The 19,402-nt window shown below is 33.8% G+C and overlaps 1 protein-coding gene across 22 annotated transcripts in view; it reads left to right on the plus strand.

Annotated features, from left to right (window-relative positions):
• ZNF644 (zinc finger protein 644) overlaps positions 1-19,402 on the plus strand; it is a 105,989-nt gene that overhangs the window by 79,519 nt on the left and 7,068 nt on the right. For 12 of the 22 annotated variants that reach the window (XM_081486496.1, XM_081486503.1, XM_081486505.1 and 9 more), the window contains 2 exons: positions 3,990-7,027; positions 7,209-7,814. In XM_081486496.1, coding sequence (XP_081342622.1) covers positions 3,990-7,027; positions 7,209-7,814 — 3,644 coding nt within the window. Of the gene's footprint in view, positions 1-3,989; positions 7,028-7,208; positions 7,815-9,703; positions 9,827-19,402 lie in introns of all 22 variants that reach the window. The other 10 variants (XM_081486484.1, XM_081486491.1, XM_081486485.1 and 7 more) reach the window with 1 other exon arrangement.

Genomic DNA, 19,402 nt, shown 5'->3' on the forward strand with positions numbered 1-19,402 from the left:
TCTGAATTACTGAGTGACCTAGGAAACTTGCTCAGAGGGATTACAGAATAATTATGTTAATATGCAATTATCACCTCATTTCTTCTGTAGTAACCTCAAGATGTAGTGTAGTGAGGGTGTTATAGCAAGTGCTGATAGTTTGCAAAAATACTGATGTTTGAGATTTCTGAGACAATAAGTCTAGCTTGAGGCATATAAGTGATGATCTGTCATCTTGAAGACAGATCTGACCTTTGTACTTCTTTTTTTAATGCTCTTAGTAGTATATAACTTACAGGCAGTTATAGCTGTAGAACTCATTATGATTTCCTAGAACCTGAAATATGTTATGTAGATTTAAAATTCCATTTGCAGCTTTTCATTAAGTGTGTGAATTTTTTGAATAACAGTTTACAATTCAGTTAAAAGAAAAATTCTGTAGTTATATGATTACATGGAGGAGGACACAGTGATAGTATTTAAACATTTAATAAAAAGATTCTAATTGATACAGCAATTTCATTGAAATTTAGAGAGGCCAAACAATATAACGTTAATTTGTTGATTTTAATTTAGTAGTTTCTCTTTTTTAAACTTAATGAATAATGCCTACCTTCAGATATGTCCCTTCCTTTGTTATGTTAACATAAGCTGGTATTTGTAACTCTGTTATATGTATTTTAACTATATAGAGATTGTTGAAAAATCTGTTTGAGAGTGTGTGAAATTAGTTTATAGGTCAAAAAATGTTTTCTTGGCTGGATTCTACTCCATAAACGTCCTGAATGTAGGGAAATAATTTATGATGTCAAAATTCTGGATCAGTGCAACACATATTGATGATCCATTGTTCTTTATTGTATCTCAATGCAGTAGCTTTGAGTCTTGAATGCTGTTAAGAAAAATGTATCTTGAATGTATCTTTTCATTTATAGAAATATATTCTGAACTTTAAGCCAGGAAAATTTTTTATGGTTGCTAAAATACTAGCTTACTTATTCAGTTTCTTATAGCATATTTTTAGAGTGATGTGATAGATTTTTAATATTAATGTGCTAATAAAATTTTTTTTGAAAAAGAATAACTCCTCTGTTTTTGAGCAGAGATGGTCTATTGGAGACAAGTAAGGTGCATTTCACCATGTAGATATAAAGGAAAACTTTGACTATTAAAGACCTCATTTTATATTTTCACAATATTTAATTTAACCTTTTCTTTTACTACATGTATTTTGTTTGTTAAAAAATTTTTTATACGTATATACTCTGTTTTTGAGCAAAACACTTTGATATCTTCCAATTTATGGAAGCTCTTATAAAGCTATTCTAGTAATGAGAAGGCAATCTCCAAGCCGACATGATATTCTCATAGTTTGTCACCCTGCTGTTCAGGGGGTACCAATGAAGTTGCTTTAAATGGGAAGCGTCTGTTCCATCTCTGAACCTCTAACACCAGAACAGATGGGTGGAACATGGAACATGGAAGGTTTTACCTCTGAGGTGGTAACAGTGAAGCCACTCATTAACACTGAATTTACCACTTCGTTAGCAACGTAGCTTCCTGTTGAGAAAAGCTAATATAGGCTTTCAGATTGACTGAGCATATATTTGTCTACCTCTGTGATTATAATAAGTTGGAATAGAAAGTAAGTGTCTTACAGGCTAATTTTTTAAAAAAAAAAGATCTGTTGTCCATTTCTGATTTATGTGGTTGTTCCTATTTGGACGTTTTACTTTTTCTGCTTAACTTAATGAGAAACATCATTAATGAGTAGTAGTATAGCATCATGATTTGCTTTCCTTTTCATTGACATTTGCACACTCCTTCCTAACACATGTTTATGTGCTGCCCATTTTTAACTTTTGTGTATGTGATGTAGAAACTCCTGCTGGGTGCTGCATTAGCACCATTTTGGAGTGATATCATTGAATATGATCTTATTTGAAGTCTGTTTTTATTACTGTGGAAATTTGCCAATCTCAAAACAGAATTCTAAGACCTATGAAGGTCAGAAAAATAATTGTTGGTATAAGTGATAATGCCAAAGAAAGATATTTGTAGTATTTGTTGTATTAAAGAACATATGTTGTGGAAAGTATAAGGTCATACTTATAAGAGCTGCTTTAAGTTGTGAAATAAGAAGAAAATACTTAGAAGCAGTTCTTTTATTCTTTAATTAGATTTAATGTTTTACAAAATATATAATTGGTACCATAAAATAAATTAGAAATAATGAACTTCATTGAAAATGTTTTCATTTCTAAATAGTTCCTGCTGTTCTAAAATAAAATTACTCATTATACGAATAAGAATACTATAAAAGAAAAATGATAGACTTTATTCTTTATCTGAGAGCAGGAACTTTATTTGGCATGCTTGCTACTGAACCCCTATTACTAGAGCAGTGTGTGGCACATAGTAAGAGCTCAATAAATATTTGTAGCATTAATAAATTATGCTTAATACCAGGTACAAAAGGAAAAGAAATACGGGATATTATGCCAGTACTTCAAATAATTAAATATGTGGGGTTGCCAAATAGCAGGTTTGTAAATTGCACTTGATGATTATTAGATATTTTGAAAGCCTTGCTATAACTGCTGAGTTAAGAAATCAGAAACTTGATGGAATTTCCAATATTTGAGTGAGATACCCAAATTTCATAGGAAGAAAATTTTCAGAAACTTTTGTCTTGATTTTGCAGTTGTGTTTTTATTCATTCACCATATTAGTGCTTTATTCAACAAATATTCCTGAGCACCTATGCCAAGTGTCTTGTTAGGTTCTAAGAGTTCACTATCCCTACTCTCAAAGAGCTTACATTCTTCCAAGGTAATGCTTATATAGTGTGGCTATTTCTAAGAGCAAAATAAGAACAGGGTACAAGGAAATTCTTAATAGTAGGGGCAGTATTTATAGCCATGGAATGTATGTCTTCCAAACTTTCAGAAGTCTTCTTTTAAAATATTCTGCTGTCCTCTCATAACAGTTAAATATATTATCAAAAATGTTTAGTACCTATGGCTAATTCTTGTTGATGTATGACAGAAAACCACAAAATTCTGTAAAGCAATTATCCTTCAATTAAAAAAATTTTTAAAAATGCCTAGAAAATATTATCTGCATTTTTATATGAAATAAACTGAAGAATTTACCATACATTTATGATGTTTTCAGATTGGAGTAAAAACTTTTAGATCATTATAGTAGACTCTCAGATCATAAAATGGGATAACTTCCTGTTAGGGAATGCCTAGAATTTGAGGACTCAAGTTATGAAAGTTTAAAGAAACATAAAACTTCTTTGATTTTAACTTTACAAATTTAGAATGAAGGATAATTTACATAAGGGTAGAATGAAACCCAGTGAATAAATTGTTTTTTAAATTAGTAGAATTTTAAGAGAATGTGAAATACTGAGAGCAGAACAGTCTTATTTTAAATAAAAAAATACAGTTTCATACATTAGTCGTTGTTGATAGCACATAAGTACATTCAAGTAAGCTTCTTTACTGATTAGTGTTTTGTTACCTTCCTCTGGAAATGGAGTTTTAAGTGACAAAAGTTTTACTTTTCTGTAATATGTAACACTTTACATTATTCTCTAGTGTAGAATGTCCACAGTAAATTTACTTAGGTAAATTTACTTAGGTAACATAATTTTATTTTTATTAACAATCTCATATATAAGATTTTAGATTTTTTTCAGTTTGTAGCATATTCATTTATATTGTGTGTGTCTGTGTGTGTGTTTATATTGCTTTGCTCTACACATTTTGTATATGTACAGTTTAGGGGGTGTTGCTGCCTAACACAAAGGAAAAATTAACATCTACAACACTAAAAATCTTTCAGTTTTTTAAAGTGTTTCTTCATTATTGAAAAATTATTAGGGTCTTAATATAAAGAGTAGAATTAAGCTACTAAAAATGTGTACTTTCAACTCTCCATGCGTTCTAAGGATAATTTTTCTTTCATGCAAATCTAAAATTTTTTTTTCCGTTTTCTAGACTAAATGTGTTAAATGGGCTTACCAACAATATGGATGATTTGAAGATAAACACCGATGTTACTGGTGCTAAAGAAGAACTCCTAGATGACAACAGTTTTATATCAGACAAAGAGAGTGGAGTTCATAAACCAAAAGATTGTCAAGCATCATTTCAGAAAAACAATACATTCACTTTGCCTGAAGAACTGTCAAAGGACAAATCTGAAAAAGCCTTAAGTGGAGGCCAGTCTACTCTGTTTATACATGCTGGTGCTCCTACTGTTTCTAGTGAAAACTTTATCTTGCCTAAGGGAGCTGCTGTTAATGGACCAGTTTCACACTCCTCCTTAACTAAGACTTCCAGTATGAATAAAGGCAGTGTTTCATTAACCACTGGACAGCCTGTGGATCAGCCAACAACAGAATCTTGTTCAGGTTTGAATGTGGCAGCCGATCTTCAGCTGTCTACACCACAGAAAGCAAGTCAACACCAAGTTTTATTTTTATTATCAGATGTAGCACATGCTAAGAATCCAACCCATTCCATTAAAAAACTACCTACCTCTGCTTCAATTGGTTGTGACATTCAGAATTCAGTAGGGAGTGGTATAAAGTCAGATAGCACTTTAATAAATCAAGTAGAGGTAGGTGAGGATAGTGAAGATTTATTGGTAAAAAATGATTGTGTCAGTACATTAACAGGAATTTCCTCAGGTACAGATGAATTTAGGTCAGACAATGATACAAACTGGGATCCCCAAAAAGAGTTCATTCAGTTTCTTATAACTAATGACGACACAGTAGATAAAGCTCCAGTTCACTCTAAAGTAGGTCTGGAAAAAAAGAGAAAGCGAAAAATGGATGTGAGCAAGATAACTCGTTATACCGAAGATTGCTTTAGTGATTCTAACTGTATACCCAATAAGTCAAAAATGCTAGAAGTAGACTTTATGGAACAGAATGAAGATGTGCAAGCAATAGACTCACGGACATATGCATTATCTCAAGTGAAACCTGAATCAGCTGATGAAGACTTGGAATCTGTAGATACTTTTCAGCATCTAATTTTTAACGCAGATAAGTGTGGAGAAGAAAGTTCACCTGTTCATACTAGCACTTTTCTTTCAAATACCTTAAAAAAGAAATGTGAAGAAAGTGATTCTGAGTCACCTGCTACTTTCAGCACCGAAGAGCCATCATTCTACCCCTGTACAAAGTGCAATGTGAATTTTAGGGAGAAAAAGCATCTCCACAGGCATATGATGTATCATTTAGATGGGAATAGTCACTTTCGTCACCTTAATGTCCCAAGGCCATATGCTTGTAGAGAATGTGGACGGACATTTCGAGATCGTAACTCACTGCTAAAGCATATGATTATTCACCAAGAAAGAAGACAGAAATTGATGGAGGAAATACGTGAATTGAAAGAACTTCAGGATGAAGGAAGAAGTGCACGATTGCAATGCCCTCAGTGTGTGTTTGGTACCAATTGCCCTAAAACATTTGTGCAACATGCTAAAACCCATGAAAAAGATAAAAGGTACTACTGCTGTGAAGAGTGTAACTTTATGGCAGTGACAGAAAATGAGCTGGAATGCCATCGAGGAATTGCCCATGGAGCAGTGGTAAAATGCCCTATTGTCAGTTCTGATGTAGCCCAGAGAAAAACACAAAAAAAAACATTCATGAAAGACCCCATTATAGGATCATCCAAAAAATCAGCTACCTATATATGTAAGATGTGTCCTTTTACTACTTCAGTCAGGAGTATTTTTAAAAAACACATGGAGTACTTGCATTCATCATCATGCATTGATTCATTTGGCAGTCCTCTTGGACTTGATAAAAGAAAAAGTGACATAATTGAAGAACCTATAGATACTGGTAGTCCTAAACCATTAACTAAACAACAGTCAACAACATTTCCAAAGAACTCTGCTTTAAAACAAGATGTAAAGCGAACATTTGGATCATCCTCACAGTCAAGTAATTTTTCCAAATTCCATAAACGGCCACACAGAATACAAAAGGCTCGGAAAAGCATTGCCCAGTCAGGTGTAAATGTGTGCAATCAAAACAGTTCTCCTCACAAGACTGTTATGATTAAAAGCAGCATTGACCAAAAACCTAAGTATTTCCATCAGACAGCAAAAGAAAAATCTAATGCCAAGGCAAATAGCAACTATTTATATAGACATAAATATGAAAACTACAGAATGATCAAAAAATCAGGTGAATCATATCCTCTGCATTTCAAAAAAGAGGAAGCTAGTTCATTAAATTCTTTACATCTGTTTTCATCAAGTAATTCTCACAACAATAGTTTTATTTCAGACCCTCATAACTCTGACACCAGAAGGCCAGAAAGCTTCAAAGACCACAGACGTGTAGCTGTAAAGAGAGTAGTTAAGGAATCTAAGAAGGAAAGTTCTGTTGGAGGAGAAGACTTGGATAGCTATCCAGATTTCTTGCATAAGATGACTGTTGTTGTTTTGCAAAAACTTAATTCTGCCGAAAAGAAAGATAGCTATGAAACAGAAGATGAAAGTTCCTGGGACAATGTTGAGCTAGGTGACTACACTACACAGACTATAGAAGATGAAACCTATCATGATATTAATCAAGAACATGTAAACTTATTCCCTCTATTTAAAAGCAAGGTGGAAGGTCAACAGTCTGGAGAAAATGCTACACTTAGTTATGATCAGAATGATGGCTTTTATTTTGAATATTATGAAGATGGTGGAACTAATAACTTTTTGCATGAGATTCATGATCCTCAGCATTTAGAAAATGCAGAAACTGCATTGTCAAAGCATAGTTCTGTCTTTCACTGGACTGATTTGTCTCTTGAGAAGAAGTCATGTCCTTACTGCCCAGCAACATTTGAAACAGGTGTTGGGTTGTCAAATCATGTCAGGGGACATCTTCACAGAGCAGGATTAAGCTATGAAGCCCGCCACGTTGTATCACCAGAACAAATAGCCACAAGTGACAAAATGCAACATTTCAAAAGAACTGGCACAGGAACACCTGTTAAGAGAGTTAGAAAAGGTAAGTTTTCATGTGGATAATTTGGGCTAGTATGTCCATATTCGAATTCAAAGGATTTGAAGGTTTTGCTCAAATTTGGCCTTCATTAGAATCACATAATTTCATATTTCAGAGTTAATTTGTTTTGAGGAGTTCAATTTATGAAAAAATTCTGATATTACTCTTAAAAAATTTTTTTTAGCTATAGAGAAGTCTGAATCCACTTCTGAACACACTTGTCAGCTCTGTGGTGGTTGGTTTGATACTAAAATTGGATTATCAAATCATGTTAGAGGCCACCTGAAAAGACTTGGAAAGACCAAGTGGGATGCTCACAAATCTCCAATCTGTGTTCTGAATGAGATGATGCAAAATGAAGAAAAATATGAAAAAATCTTAAAGGCATTGAACAGTCGTCGTATTATTCCTCGACCATTTGTAGCTCAAAAACTTGCATCAGGTGATGACTTTCTATCTCAAAATGTTATACCTCTTGAAGCATACCGTAATGGCCTAAAGACTGAAGCTTTATCAGTGTCTGCATCAGAGGAAGAAGGGCTGGGTTTCTTAAATGAATATGATGAAACTAAACCAGAACTGCCCAGTGGAAAAAAGAATCAGTCTCTTACACTGATAGAACTGCTTAAAAATAAAAGGATAGGAGAAGAAAAGAATTCTTCTGTTTCTCCTCAAAAGATCCATAATCAAACTGCAAGAAAGAGGTTTGTTCAGAAATGTGTTCTTCCACTAAACGAAGATAGTCCATTGATGTATCAACCACAAAAAATGGACTTCACTATGCACTCAGGTAAGAGGACATTTATGACTATCTTACGTAATTTAAACACAATTATGTTTACCTAAGTGGAATATGTATAGAAAATACTTTTTCAGAATCCTTTATTTAAGCTGCTTTTTTGCAGAACAGAGATTGGTTACACTGTTATTTTCTATATAAATCATCAGTTGATGTTCATCAGCATTGAAGTCTCTGTGCCTCATTTCTTGGTAACAGTGCAAGGTGAGAACAAAAGCAAAAACAAACAAAACACTGATCTATAAAAATAAAATTTGTCATGGACGGGTGATGGTTCTTTGGATGGGAGGTTGACATTGTTCAGAAGCATAGTGTTACTGAAAAGGCTGTCATATTTTTGCCAGTGCTCCAGAGTGATTTTTTGTTTTCAAGATTTTAGTTGTACAGATTTTCCTCCTGCGTAGGTCAAACAAACAGAATGGATTGGTGTTTGTTGTGTGTTGCCATTAACCCAAAGAAACTTCTTCCCTCTCTAATTCCTCATTGTATTGTGAGATAGTTTGGTTTTGGAGGACTGTTGTGAGTATAAAACATTTGTTTGGGATTTTAGATTTTACAACATGTTCTATTTGAACAGAACAGATGGTTTAACCTAGTGGTTGTGCACCCATAGTTTTTCCTTTCCAAAGGAATATTTTGTATGAGTTGGCAAATGATGTGACAGATAAAGTTGCCAAGCTTTATTTGGTATTGCTAAGTCTGGATTTAGACTAGAGAAATGTTGTGTCTCTATAGGTTTCTTTTGGATGTTAAGAATGCTGAAGATTAGTTTAGATGATACCATAATTTTAGCCCTAGGTTGAAGGTAAAAGTAACTCGTCAGTGAATTAATAATGAATAAAATTACTATAATGTTGGTTTGTTTACTTTGGGCAGACATTGGGATATCTAAATATTTGTAATGCAGATTTGATTTGAGGAAAGATTGTCTTGTATCGTAAGTGGTCTGAAAAACAATTTATCTTGTATGGGCTTCTGGTTAATAGGGATCTTTCTTTTGTACAAAGAGAGTCTTTCAAAGCTAATATTTCAACATTTTTCAGAGGGATAAAATGTAAGCAAGATGTGGCAGTTATGTTGGCCAAGGTGTAGTATACTTCAGAGAGGGGAAAGTGTATCTGTGGCAATCACAATAATGTTGAAAAAACCAGTTGAAACGTGTTGGGGGCGTGAGGGCTGTCTGAGAAGGTAGGAGTTTCTTATGGTTTCAACATGTTTTCTTTACGGTGATGACTGAGATGTTAGCTTGTTGATCATTTATTTAGCACAAAGATTTTAGGAAAAAACTTCAAATCATTAATTTTCATTATTGATTGCGCATTCAGAGTGATGAACATAAAATGCCCTGAATAAAATGTTGTGTCTAACAGCTGTTCAGTGGTGTGTTTTACCACCTTTTCTCCCAGCCTTCATCAGAAAGCCTAATTTAGTATTGAGCCTTTTACAGTTTTGTGGGTAAAACACTTTAATTACCACTTTGTCAACTAGACTTTTTAATTTTTTGTTTTATTGATAATGTTGTAAACTTTGAAACTTCTCAACAGAACTGTGCAATTCAAATCACAGGATTGTATTTTAGGTTTAGGAAATGATCTGCGTAACACAGAAATCTGCAAGAAAGTGATAATAGGTATTAAATCCAGAGATACTCAGGGGTTCAAGACACTCCTCTTCTCCCTTTCCAAAAGAGCATGTGTTGCCTCTAAATACTAACTACAAACTAATAATAGTTAACTTAATTTCCCCTCCATATCTTAAGCTCATATCAATGAACGTTTTTTAAAACCATCTTTATTGTGGTACTTTTCTTCACGCTTTTACCTAAGAAAATTTCACTTTTTGAAGTGAGAACTGGATTATAGTTTTCTTTTGAATGATAGGTATGCCTGTGAAGCTTAGAACATGTGTGCATTGCAATACGACGTTTACAAGTGCTGTTAGCCTGTCCAACCACTTACGCGCTTATGCACGAAAGAAGAGTGCTGGACTTTTGACTGGTACAGGTATGTTTGAACAGATAACACAGCAAGTCTGTTTGATACAATACACTTTTTTTTTCCTCACCAGACTGGTGCTAGTTCAGATGATATTTATAGCTTTCTTTTGTAAGCAGCAGTTGAGTCTGAACACACATTAAATTTCAGCAACTTGTAAACTGTTGGATATAATTTTAATTAAGTTATTCTTTTTCATTTAGCTCTTATTGGCTTGCTTTGAGGAAAAAGTAACCCAATAGAGGTGTGGAAACTTTTGAGTCTACATTATTCTTACTGACTTTTAAATTATACTATTTTTACGTTTATTTTTGTTAGTAGATTCTAGTAAGACACCTCTCTTTGGTAAAAAAGAATTCTAGCTTAGGGAAATGCTTTATTTGGCAAGGAAATTATAGTGAAATTTCAGATATGTAGCTAGATTGGAAAAATAAGCAAATGAACAAGTCTTTATTAGTCTATAGATCAACTTTTTGAAGGGGCTAGCCTTAATAATGGCCTGTGTTTATGACTGAATAGATTTTTCATTTAATGCCCCTCAGCTATATTTAGCATTAATAAATATAGCTATGCACATAAATGTTACCATGCACATTTCTGTGTTATTTTTGGTTGGTTAGCCCAACCTTGCAGATAACCTTTTCATATGGCTAGCTTGTGAAAATTTTATTAGCTTACTCATATGTAATACTGCTTCTTAAATCCTATAGAATGCTTTGCTCATTTTGTTTGTAGCCTTTCAAGCAACCTTGCTTTAGCAAACTCCATCTCTCTGACATCTTAAAATACTCTCTTTTCTAAATAGATCTACATAAATCCTTTTGCCTAAAAATCTCTTTCCAGTCTTTTTATTTCTCTTGCTCTTTTATATCACTGCCTTCTGCTTTCTTCTAGTTGTTTATCCAGCTTTTTTATTCTTCCTCATGTCTTCCTATGGCTTACATTCAGTATGTTCTTGCCACCGAAGAAACATTTGTAGTCACACTAGTGTCTTTCTTCTGCCTCTTTGCTTTATCCTGACTTAATAAATCACTGATTTGGGGTGACTACTGACCATTTATATTAAAAGGAGGGAAGTAGAGTGAGTTTTACTTTATTGGATTAGTCCTCCTACTGTGACATTTTAGTTACTTCTAGCTTCATCAGTCTTGAAAGGTGATTGCAGACATTAGAGGCAGGGGGGCAGTGAAAATAAGAGGCCATAGAAGCAGGAAATCATTATTATTATCATAGCCACTAACTTGTATTGAACACTTCTATGCATTAGGCACTATGCTGTATGCAACTTACATGCATAACATTTAATCTTCACAACCACCATTTTAGTTGTACGTATCATAATGATCTGTATTTTATAGGAAACTAGAGCTTTAGAGAACTTAAGCAAGTTGTCCAAAACTTACGCAACTAATAATAGCAGACTTGAAATTTCAATCAAGGCTGTGTTATCCCGAGGCCTTTGTTTTTAATCACTGTTACTTACCACATACAGAGTGACAGCAATGGAAAATCCTAAAAGTGAAGTTGGGTTCAAGGTGAGGAGCATTCTGGTGAAGAGTCTAATTAGAAAGAACAGGGAGAGGAGTTCCCTGATGGCCTAGTGGTTAGGAGTCTGGGCTTCCCTTCCATGACTCAGGTTCAGTTCTTGGTTGAAGAACTGAGATCCTGCAAGCTGCATGGTGTGATCAAGAAAGAAAGGAAAAAAAGAAAGAGAGAACGTGCAATCTAATACATGCATTAGATTTCAGAATACTTTAGAAAAAGTTCCATTCTGACTATTTGGGCACATTACATAAATATTCACTGGAGGGGATCTCTCCAGTCTAGATTTTGTAGTCCATTAAAAAATGCCTTTATCTCATCTGAAAATCCTTCAGAATAATAGTATTAATAGTAATAGTATTAATTGTTAATAAATAACTGATCATAACCTTCCATTGACCAAGGGTGCATTCTCATGAACACTTTATCATCTAAAAATTTCATTAGTTGGGAAAAAAGTAATACAGGATGAATGGGGATACATTTTTGTGGGCATCAAGAAAGAGGATACTATGTTTAAATGTTATTAAATACTAACCAAAATATCTATCAGAAATGTTAAAAATATAAAAGTGTGTATTAGGCAGTCTTAGGGCAAAAAGAAGGGAAATGAAAAGATGAAGAAAGGTGGTATTTACCACAGCCCCTATCCACTTTCAAGAAATATAAAAATCGCATGGTCCTTTGGAAATTCTGAAACATTTCCCCTGCTTTTAAAAATCTTGACCAGTAGAGCTACATAGAAGATATTTTTGCTGCTTATTCATGCCAATAAGAAGTTTTTATCAGCTTTACTAATGTTTTGTTTTCCAAGTAGAGAATTCTGTATTATATTTATAAACTCCACATACCTATTCTCTTCTTCCATATCAGTTTCACTGGTATAAAACAATGGTCCCAGCCTACTATCCTGGAGGGTTCCACTGAGTCATTGTAAGGGATTCATCAGTTCATGGAGAAGGCAATGGCAACCCACTCCACTACTCTTGCCTGGAAAATCCCATGGATGGAGGAGCCTGGTAGGCTGCAGTCTATGGGGTCGCTAAGAGTCGGACACGACTGAGCGTCTTCACTTTCACTTTTCACTTTCATGCATTGGAGAAGGAAATGGCAACCCTCTCCAGTGCTCTTACCTGGAGAATCCCAGGGATGGGGGAGCCTGGTGGGCTGCCATCTATGGGATCGCAGAGTCAGACATGACTGAAGCGACTTAGCAGCAGCAGCAGCATCAATTCATGTGAGTAAAAGGCATTATTTTTCAAGAATACATAGATGCTGTTTTGAGGAATAAACTACAGAATCATTTTTTTTTAATTTACCTTAATCCAGCTATATCACAAAACTGAAACAATGTAAAGGGAAAATAAGTAGAACTGAAATCTCTATTCTCCTAGTCCAAGCAGACTTGATTGATGTGTATTTTTAATTATGTGGCCTACTTTGGAAGAAAAACCATAGATCCTTGATGATCAAGGCATGCTTTGATTCCTGTAGTAGAATAAACTCCCAAGCCTTCTTAGAAGCCTCCAGCTCCTGGCCTTGTCTCTGGGAACTGGTGGCTTTTTGAGAAAGAGAAATATTCCAGCTATCCTGAAGAGAATGAAAAGGATGCTCCTGTTTCTCAAATATTTATTTACTGATGACTCAAATACTTCTAATGTGATAGTTCTCGATTCTTTTGTGGAGGTGGTTATTGACATTTTTGAGACTTCACTATGACCCCCATCCCAGAAACGCGCTTTATCATCCACAGATAAATATTTTCCATATGTAGGCTTTACATGTAGTTGATAACCATTGAAGGTTTTCATCCATGGGCCCTTCCTCTGGTAAAAACTAAGAAAGAGGAGACGCCAACTAAAAATGAAGTGAAAAGAATACAGAACTGGGAATCTGGAGCCCTAAGAAATCTTTGTGTATGTGTTTGTGTGTGTGTGTGTAATAGTTACAAGATGCCAGAATTATGTAACATCAAACTCATTTCAATGATCACAGATATAAATCCTAATTTAAGTAAAAGGAAATAATGAAAAAGGTAGGAAAGTTTGGAAATTAAGGACATGGAAGAGGAAGGCATACTTGGAACAGAGTTCAGTTGTCAAAAAAGAGTCAACTTCACAGATTTAAATTTTGCCCAGAACTGACCTAGTTTATCATCCATTGGGCAGGTTCACATAAATTGTTAATGATTTCCATGTGCCTTCAGTTGTGGATACTCATCCATGAAGCTGTTTTACTGTTTTTTAGTGGATTTTTGTCTAAAGAGGCTATTTCTAAAGGGTTACTTCATATCCTACATTACTGTAAATTCAAGATATACTTATTATTCAAAAATTTTTTTCCAGTTAATATAGACTATGCTATTATTGGTAGACTTCTTTTTCAGGTTTTGTGCTCTTTATATTGTTTTACATGTCCATTTTTTCCTGGTTGATTCTTTGTATAGTCTAATAACATTATTAATTTTCATTAAAAATTAGAAATTTCATGCAATTTATTTTAAATGGTTTTGGACTTTTTGCTTTATTGGCTTTTGTGTTTGATAATCTTTTAATTAGTTAAATGATATCTTTTTTATACTGGCAGTATTTGGAACAGTATATTTACTAAGCTACTAACAGAGTGACTGAGTAATAGTGCCTCTTTCACTCTCATGAGTGTACTGGATTGCATAATAAATTATAGGGTCACTCTGGTTATTAAAATTTTTTAGTAGTTAAAATTATTCAAGATAAAGTGAATTCTGTCAACTTAATCTGCATTGGGAAATAAAAAATTTTGAGGTCAAAGTAAAAGTGAATTTTTGACAGATAAAGGAAAATAATTGAAGTTCAGGTAGAGAGAATGTTGTGAAAGCAAATATATCTAAGATGAATGCATGTTTGTATGATGCTTTTCTGTGGTAACAGCAATCTGTCATCTCCTAAAAAGAAGAAAACATAACAGTGGTATTCAGTATTTTTATTGGAATTCCATTTTACATCTTGACCCTGTATATAAACTCACATTCATACATATATACACTCACTTGTTCGCTCATTCACTTACCTGAATTGAGTATGATATACCCTGATATTTTCTGTTGTATTCTTTCTCATTAAAAATTAATACTGGTCATGACCCAGTGAATTGATTTCTACCCAGTGAGAAGCCACTACCCACAGATTGAAAACACTTCCCTTAAGTGTCTCGTTTAGAAACTAATACTGATTAGAATCAACAGTAATAATAGTTTGGAAATCATAGCACTCCTCTGTGGCAGCAAGTGAATTTTCTTTACTCATATTCAAATGTTTATCTGTAGATCATGTTTTTTGATCAACTGCTCACCTTAGCATTTAAAGTATTAATAAATTGGGAATTTCTAGATACTTAAAATTAATGCAAGAAAAATATTTTTACATATGCAGATATTTGGAGGAAAGCTTCATTTCATTATCTTCAGAATACTTTCCATGGTAACATTTTGAAAATAAAGCATGATCGTTGCTGTTCTACAACAACAGACTCATCATTATAATTAAAGAATAACTTTTCCAATGAGAAAAAACTTGAATTTATACTCAATCCTTTCAGTCAATACCACTAATGTAATGTATCTACATTTTTTTTTTAGTAAAGTCACTGTTTTATTTTTCATACCATCCACTTTTAAGCAAACCGGTGGATCGTATATTACTTTATGTTCTGTAGGAATTCAAGTTCTTTAGTCTAGACCTCATTTCAAGGGGAACTGGGAATTAAATTGAGTTTGTTTTTCCTTGCTGCCTTTACTATTTGTTTCATTGTTAGATAGAGCCTCAAAAAGAAAGAAAAAGAAAACAAGAAAAGATAGCTCATGCCAGTATATTTCTTATAATGTTTAATATAGGTAAGAAAAATAAAAACAACAGTCATATTCATTCAACAAAAATTTTAGTTATTAACTGTTGTACCAGGACTGTGCTAGCTCTGAAGCTACAAAGAACTTGCACTCCAACTGCATAAACTTAATGATGGTGATCTGGTAGGACAAGGACAAATAACACTGTTACAGAAGGCTTTGTAAGGTTTCAGCTAGACCCTGAATGTGAAGGCTGAGTAGCTTGAGGAAGAAGAGATGAAGTGTAGGACATTCCAGGTAGAGAGAACAACATAGTATGGGATAAAGGGATGGAATTTGGAATTCAGGAGTTTTCCTGTTGGGAGAAATAGTTATAGGTGTTTGGGAAGAAGATAATGCCAGAAAGGTGGGGTTTGATACTTTGAGTGCTTGCTAAAAATGTTAAGAAGTCACTGAAGAATATTTTAAATAAGGAGATGACATGTTCTAATTTGTGTTTTAAAAAGGTGTTCCTCATGACACTGAGAGATGGGTTTCTGTAATTTCCTGGCTATAGTTTATCTCTGTGGTACTACTCTTCATTAAGGGTATATATCTGTATATTTGTCTGTACAGATTTATTCTGGATTAGCCACATAGGGAATTGTTCAAGTTGAGTAAATTTTCTAGGTAATGGAAGACTAGTGTCAAAGTTGATTTCATCCTAACCAGTTTGCAATGGTAGTGTTTCTAAACTGTTATTCTTATTTCAGCCTGCGTATAATTTAATTATTTGAGTATTTAGAGTCACCTTAACGGATGCTAATTGTTCCATTATGCCAGCAAAAATTGGGCTATTTGCCCACAATACGAAAAAGTGATTGGCTGATTTATTCACTAATTCAGTTAACATTTTCTTCAAGGTGGTTTGTGTATTATGCTAAGTACTACAGAGATAAATTGGATGTTACAGTATAGTATAAGCAAAACACATGTTAAGTGCCAAGTTATAAGTGTACATGAAATACTTGAGGAAGTTCAGATGAAGAAGAAGTTCCTTTCAACTAGACTAGGGCCAAGCAAGGCTTTTGGAAATAGCATCTGATTTGGACCTTGAAAGACTGTTAATTGAAATGGAAATGGGAGTCGGGGAAGGGAAGGAGCATACCTGGGAAGAAGCAGCTTGGAACTGTGTGAGACGTTTATTGAAAATACTGAGAAGCAGGAGAAAAGGGAATAGAGATGGACAGGTGAAGGACATAGAATGCTATTAATAGAATGCTAACCCATGGTGTTGGAAGACTTTTTTAAATGAATTTGTGTGAAACTTTTAAAACTCCTTTTTAAATAAAAATTAAAGGATTTGGTGGGAAAGTGGAGAAATTGTAGATGAGTTCATTTTAAGAGTCCTGATTCAGGATAATGGCAGTTGGAATATAAAGGAGGAATAAAAATGCATGGGTAAGATTGTGGAAGTTAAGTAAGTAGAACTTGGCAGATTATTTAGAGGTAGAAGAATAAGAGGAAAGATGGAGATGGCTCAGAGTTTTAAGCTTTGTTATTGAGAAGATGGTTATACCAGTACAATTAATGAATCTGCTACTGGGGTGTTTGGTAAGAGAAGGATAGCCTTCATTACTCCTCTGGCTGTCATTTATCCAGCAACACATCATTATCTAGCTGTCTACTGTTAACAAAGCAAACAATCACACTTAACTGAATCAATACATTAGTTTTTAGGAGAATGGAGCCTAAGAGTTTTGTACTATTATAGCATAAAATATTTCTATTTTATAATGCCTGCTTTTTTACTTGTCATAGGTTATACAGTTTAGAAATTCTATTTGATAATCTTTTTTGACCAATATCTTGTTTTTCATAAAAGTCCTAACTAGTCTCCTAGTATTCCTATCAGTTCTGTGGCTTACTCATTTTCTGAGTTTTGATTTTTTTTAACAGTTGACTTAATCTGGATCTGACAGTTTTTATGTTGGAATTTTTTAACTTGTCTGATATCTTTATAACCTCAGTTCTCATGTTGTGTTTGCTATGATTTCTATTCTAACATGAATCTCTTGAATGCTGTTTATAATATGAATATGAACTAAAATGTAGTAGATTTTATAATAACATGGTATATTCCTGGCCAGACCCAAACTGTAGATAAATGTACTTTAAGTGACTTTATGGAAATAGTAAAATAATACACAGATTTTCTCTTTTGGAGGTTAGAGCAAGAGGATGGCTTGTTGAGACTGGTGGTCCCTCACTAAAGTAAGAAGTGGAAAAGTGAGATTTACTGTTTCTTTGTTGTGTCTAGAGTTTGAGGAATAAGGTTAATTCTTGCTGTCCAGCACTTAATGTGTGTTTAATTGTGGCCTTAGCTAGAAGTTAGCTAAACCAGAAATTACCTGGTCAACACTGTGTTTGATAATAGTTCAGATTTTGGCTGGAGTGTAAAAAATACTTCAAAATGATAAAAAGCTAAAAGATCTATTGAGATTGTGGATTTGTGACGTTTAGATTTACTATTATAATTATTCTGAGCTCTATGTTGAACATGATTATATTAAAGATAATTTAACAAAGTTTTAAATAAGGTCATGTCCTTACTTAACTAATTTTTACAGAAACAATCACTTAGTTACTTCCAATAAATACGAAATGATAATTCGGAAATATTGACACTTTTAGAGACCAGGGAGTGGAGTTGTATTTAGGTTATTCTAAACGTGATTTAGAACAGATTTGTCATTATGTATTTTACTGTTTATTCCAATTTTACATATGTCTAGTCTTAGATAAGAGATTGATATTAGGTGTCTATTGTGTTTAGTAAAACAGCATGCAAATCCAGCCTACCTTAAGGAGAAATTTTAAGGTTTTTTTCTTATCTTTTACCACAGAGAGGTAATATATTTACTTTCCTGTTTACTCTTAACTAAACAATAAACAATTTGTTCCTGGGGTATTATTAGCCTTTAGCTTTTTGCGACCGAGAAAGACTAGTCTGCCTACAATTTCTGTCTATAAAAATGTGTGATAAAGTTTCATATTTATGTTTAGCTTTCCCCTTTGCATTGATAATACTCAAATATTATTTTACTAGTCATTCCCTCTACTTTGAACTAGCAGAGGTTTCTAGATACTGACTATATGTACTTTTTTTGTCCCAAATAGATAACTTCTCTGAACCAAGCACATAAGGCTGCTGCTACCATTAATATTAATACAGCCTCATACTTTGTAGGGCAAACTCAAGCCACCTGAATCCTCTAGACTGATACTAAGCCATAAAGTTGAAGCAAAGGAAATCTGTTTTTCAAATAGTTTTCACTTCATCCTCTTCCAAGTAAAATGTTAAATCATGAAGTACCTAATTAACTTTGCCATAATTGCTCTGTGATTCTAGGTTAGTTACTGTTTTCAATTATTGAGAATGGAAACTTTAAAAACTAATGGAAGTAACTTAGGACACTAAAAATAAATCCAGTTTTAGAGTGAAAATATCAAGGGAAAATGATGATGAAAATATACTTCTGAGGTTGCTAGTTGTGAATTATATATGTTTAATTCCAATTGGAAGGGGAACATTGCTTTCGTAACAATGAACTACTTAAACTGCTTTATATGTACATTTTGGGAATAATGACTGGTTTGTTTATGGCAGTGGTTTGTTTATGGTTTGTTTTTGGTAGGTAGGACCAAAGAGTTGATGTTGGGAGTGGGGAAGTCCTTTCCATTTTTAATGGGCTACAAGAGAGTGGGACTTAACAGTTTTTCTCTTAATAGGTTTTTTTTTTTAATGGGCCAAGAAATTAAGAGGTGGAACTGAGGTCAGCCTTTCTCATTTGGGGTAGTTGCTACTCAGGATCTAGAACTGGCTACATAATTTGCAAGATGCAGTGCAAAATGAAATTATAGTACCTCATGTTCAGAAATTATTAGGAATTTCCAGACTGTAACAACAGAGCATTAAATCATGTTTGGGATGCTGTGTGACTGCACAAGTTGTACACCCACGAAGTCTGTCTTATAAGTACTTTTTGCAAAGAGAAAAGTATACACTGAAGAAAAAAGAATTTAAGTTCTCAACAAATGATTTCCCCAAACCCACATCCCTATTTTATACAAGCTAACATGTTTCTCTTCACCCCCTTAGTTGGGGCTGAGGGAAAGAAAATGCTGTTGGCACAGTCTTTTGTGTACTTGGGGCTTATGGGCCTTGAAGGATAATGGCA

This window comes from Giraffa tippelskirchi, chromosome 5 (assembly GCF_054371585.1).
Source record: "Giraffa tippelskirchi isolate mGirTip1 chromosome 5, T2T-mGirTip1v1.2.pri, whole genome shotgun sequence".
NCBI classification, from domain to species: domain Eukaryota; kingdom Metazoa; phylum Chordata; class Mammalia; order Artiodactyla; family Giraffidae; genus Giraffa; species Giraffa tippelskirchi.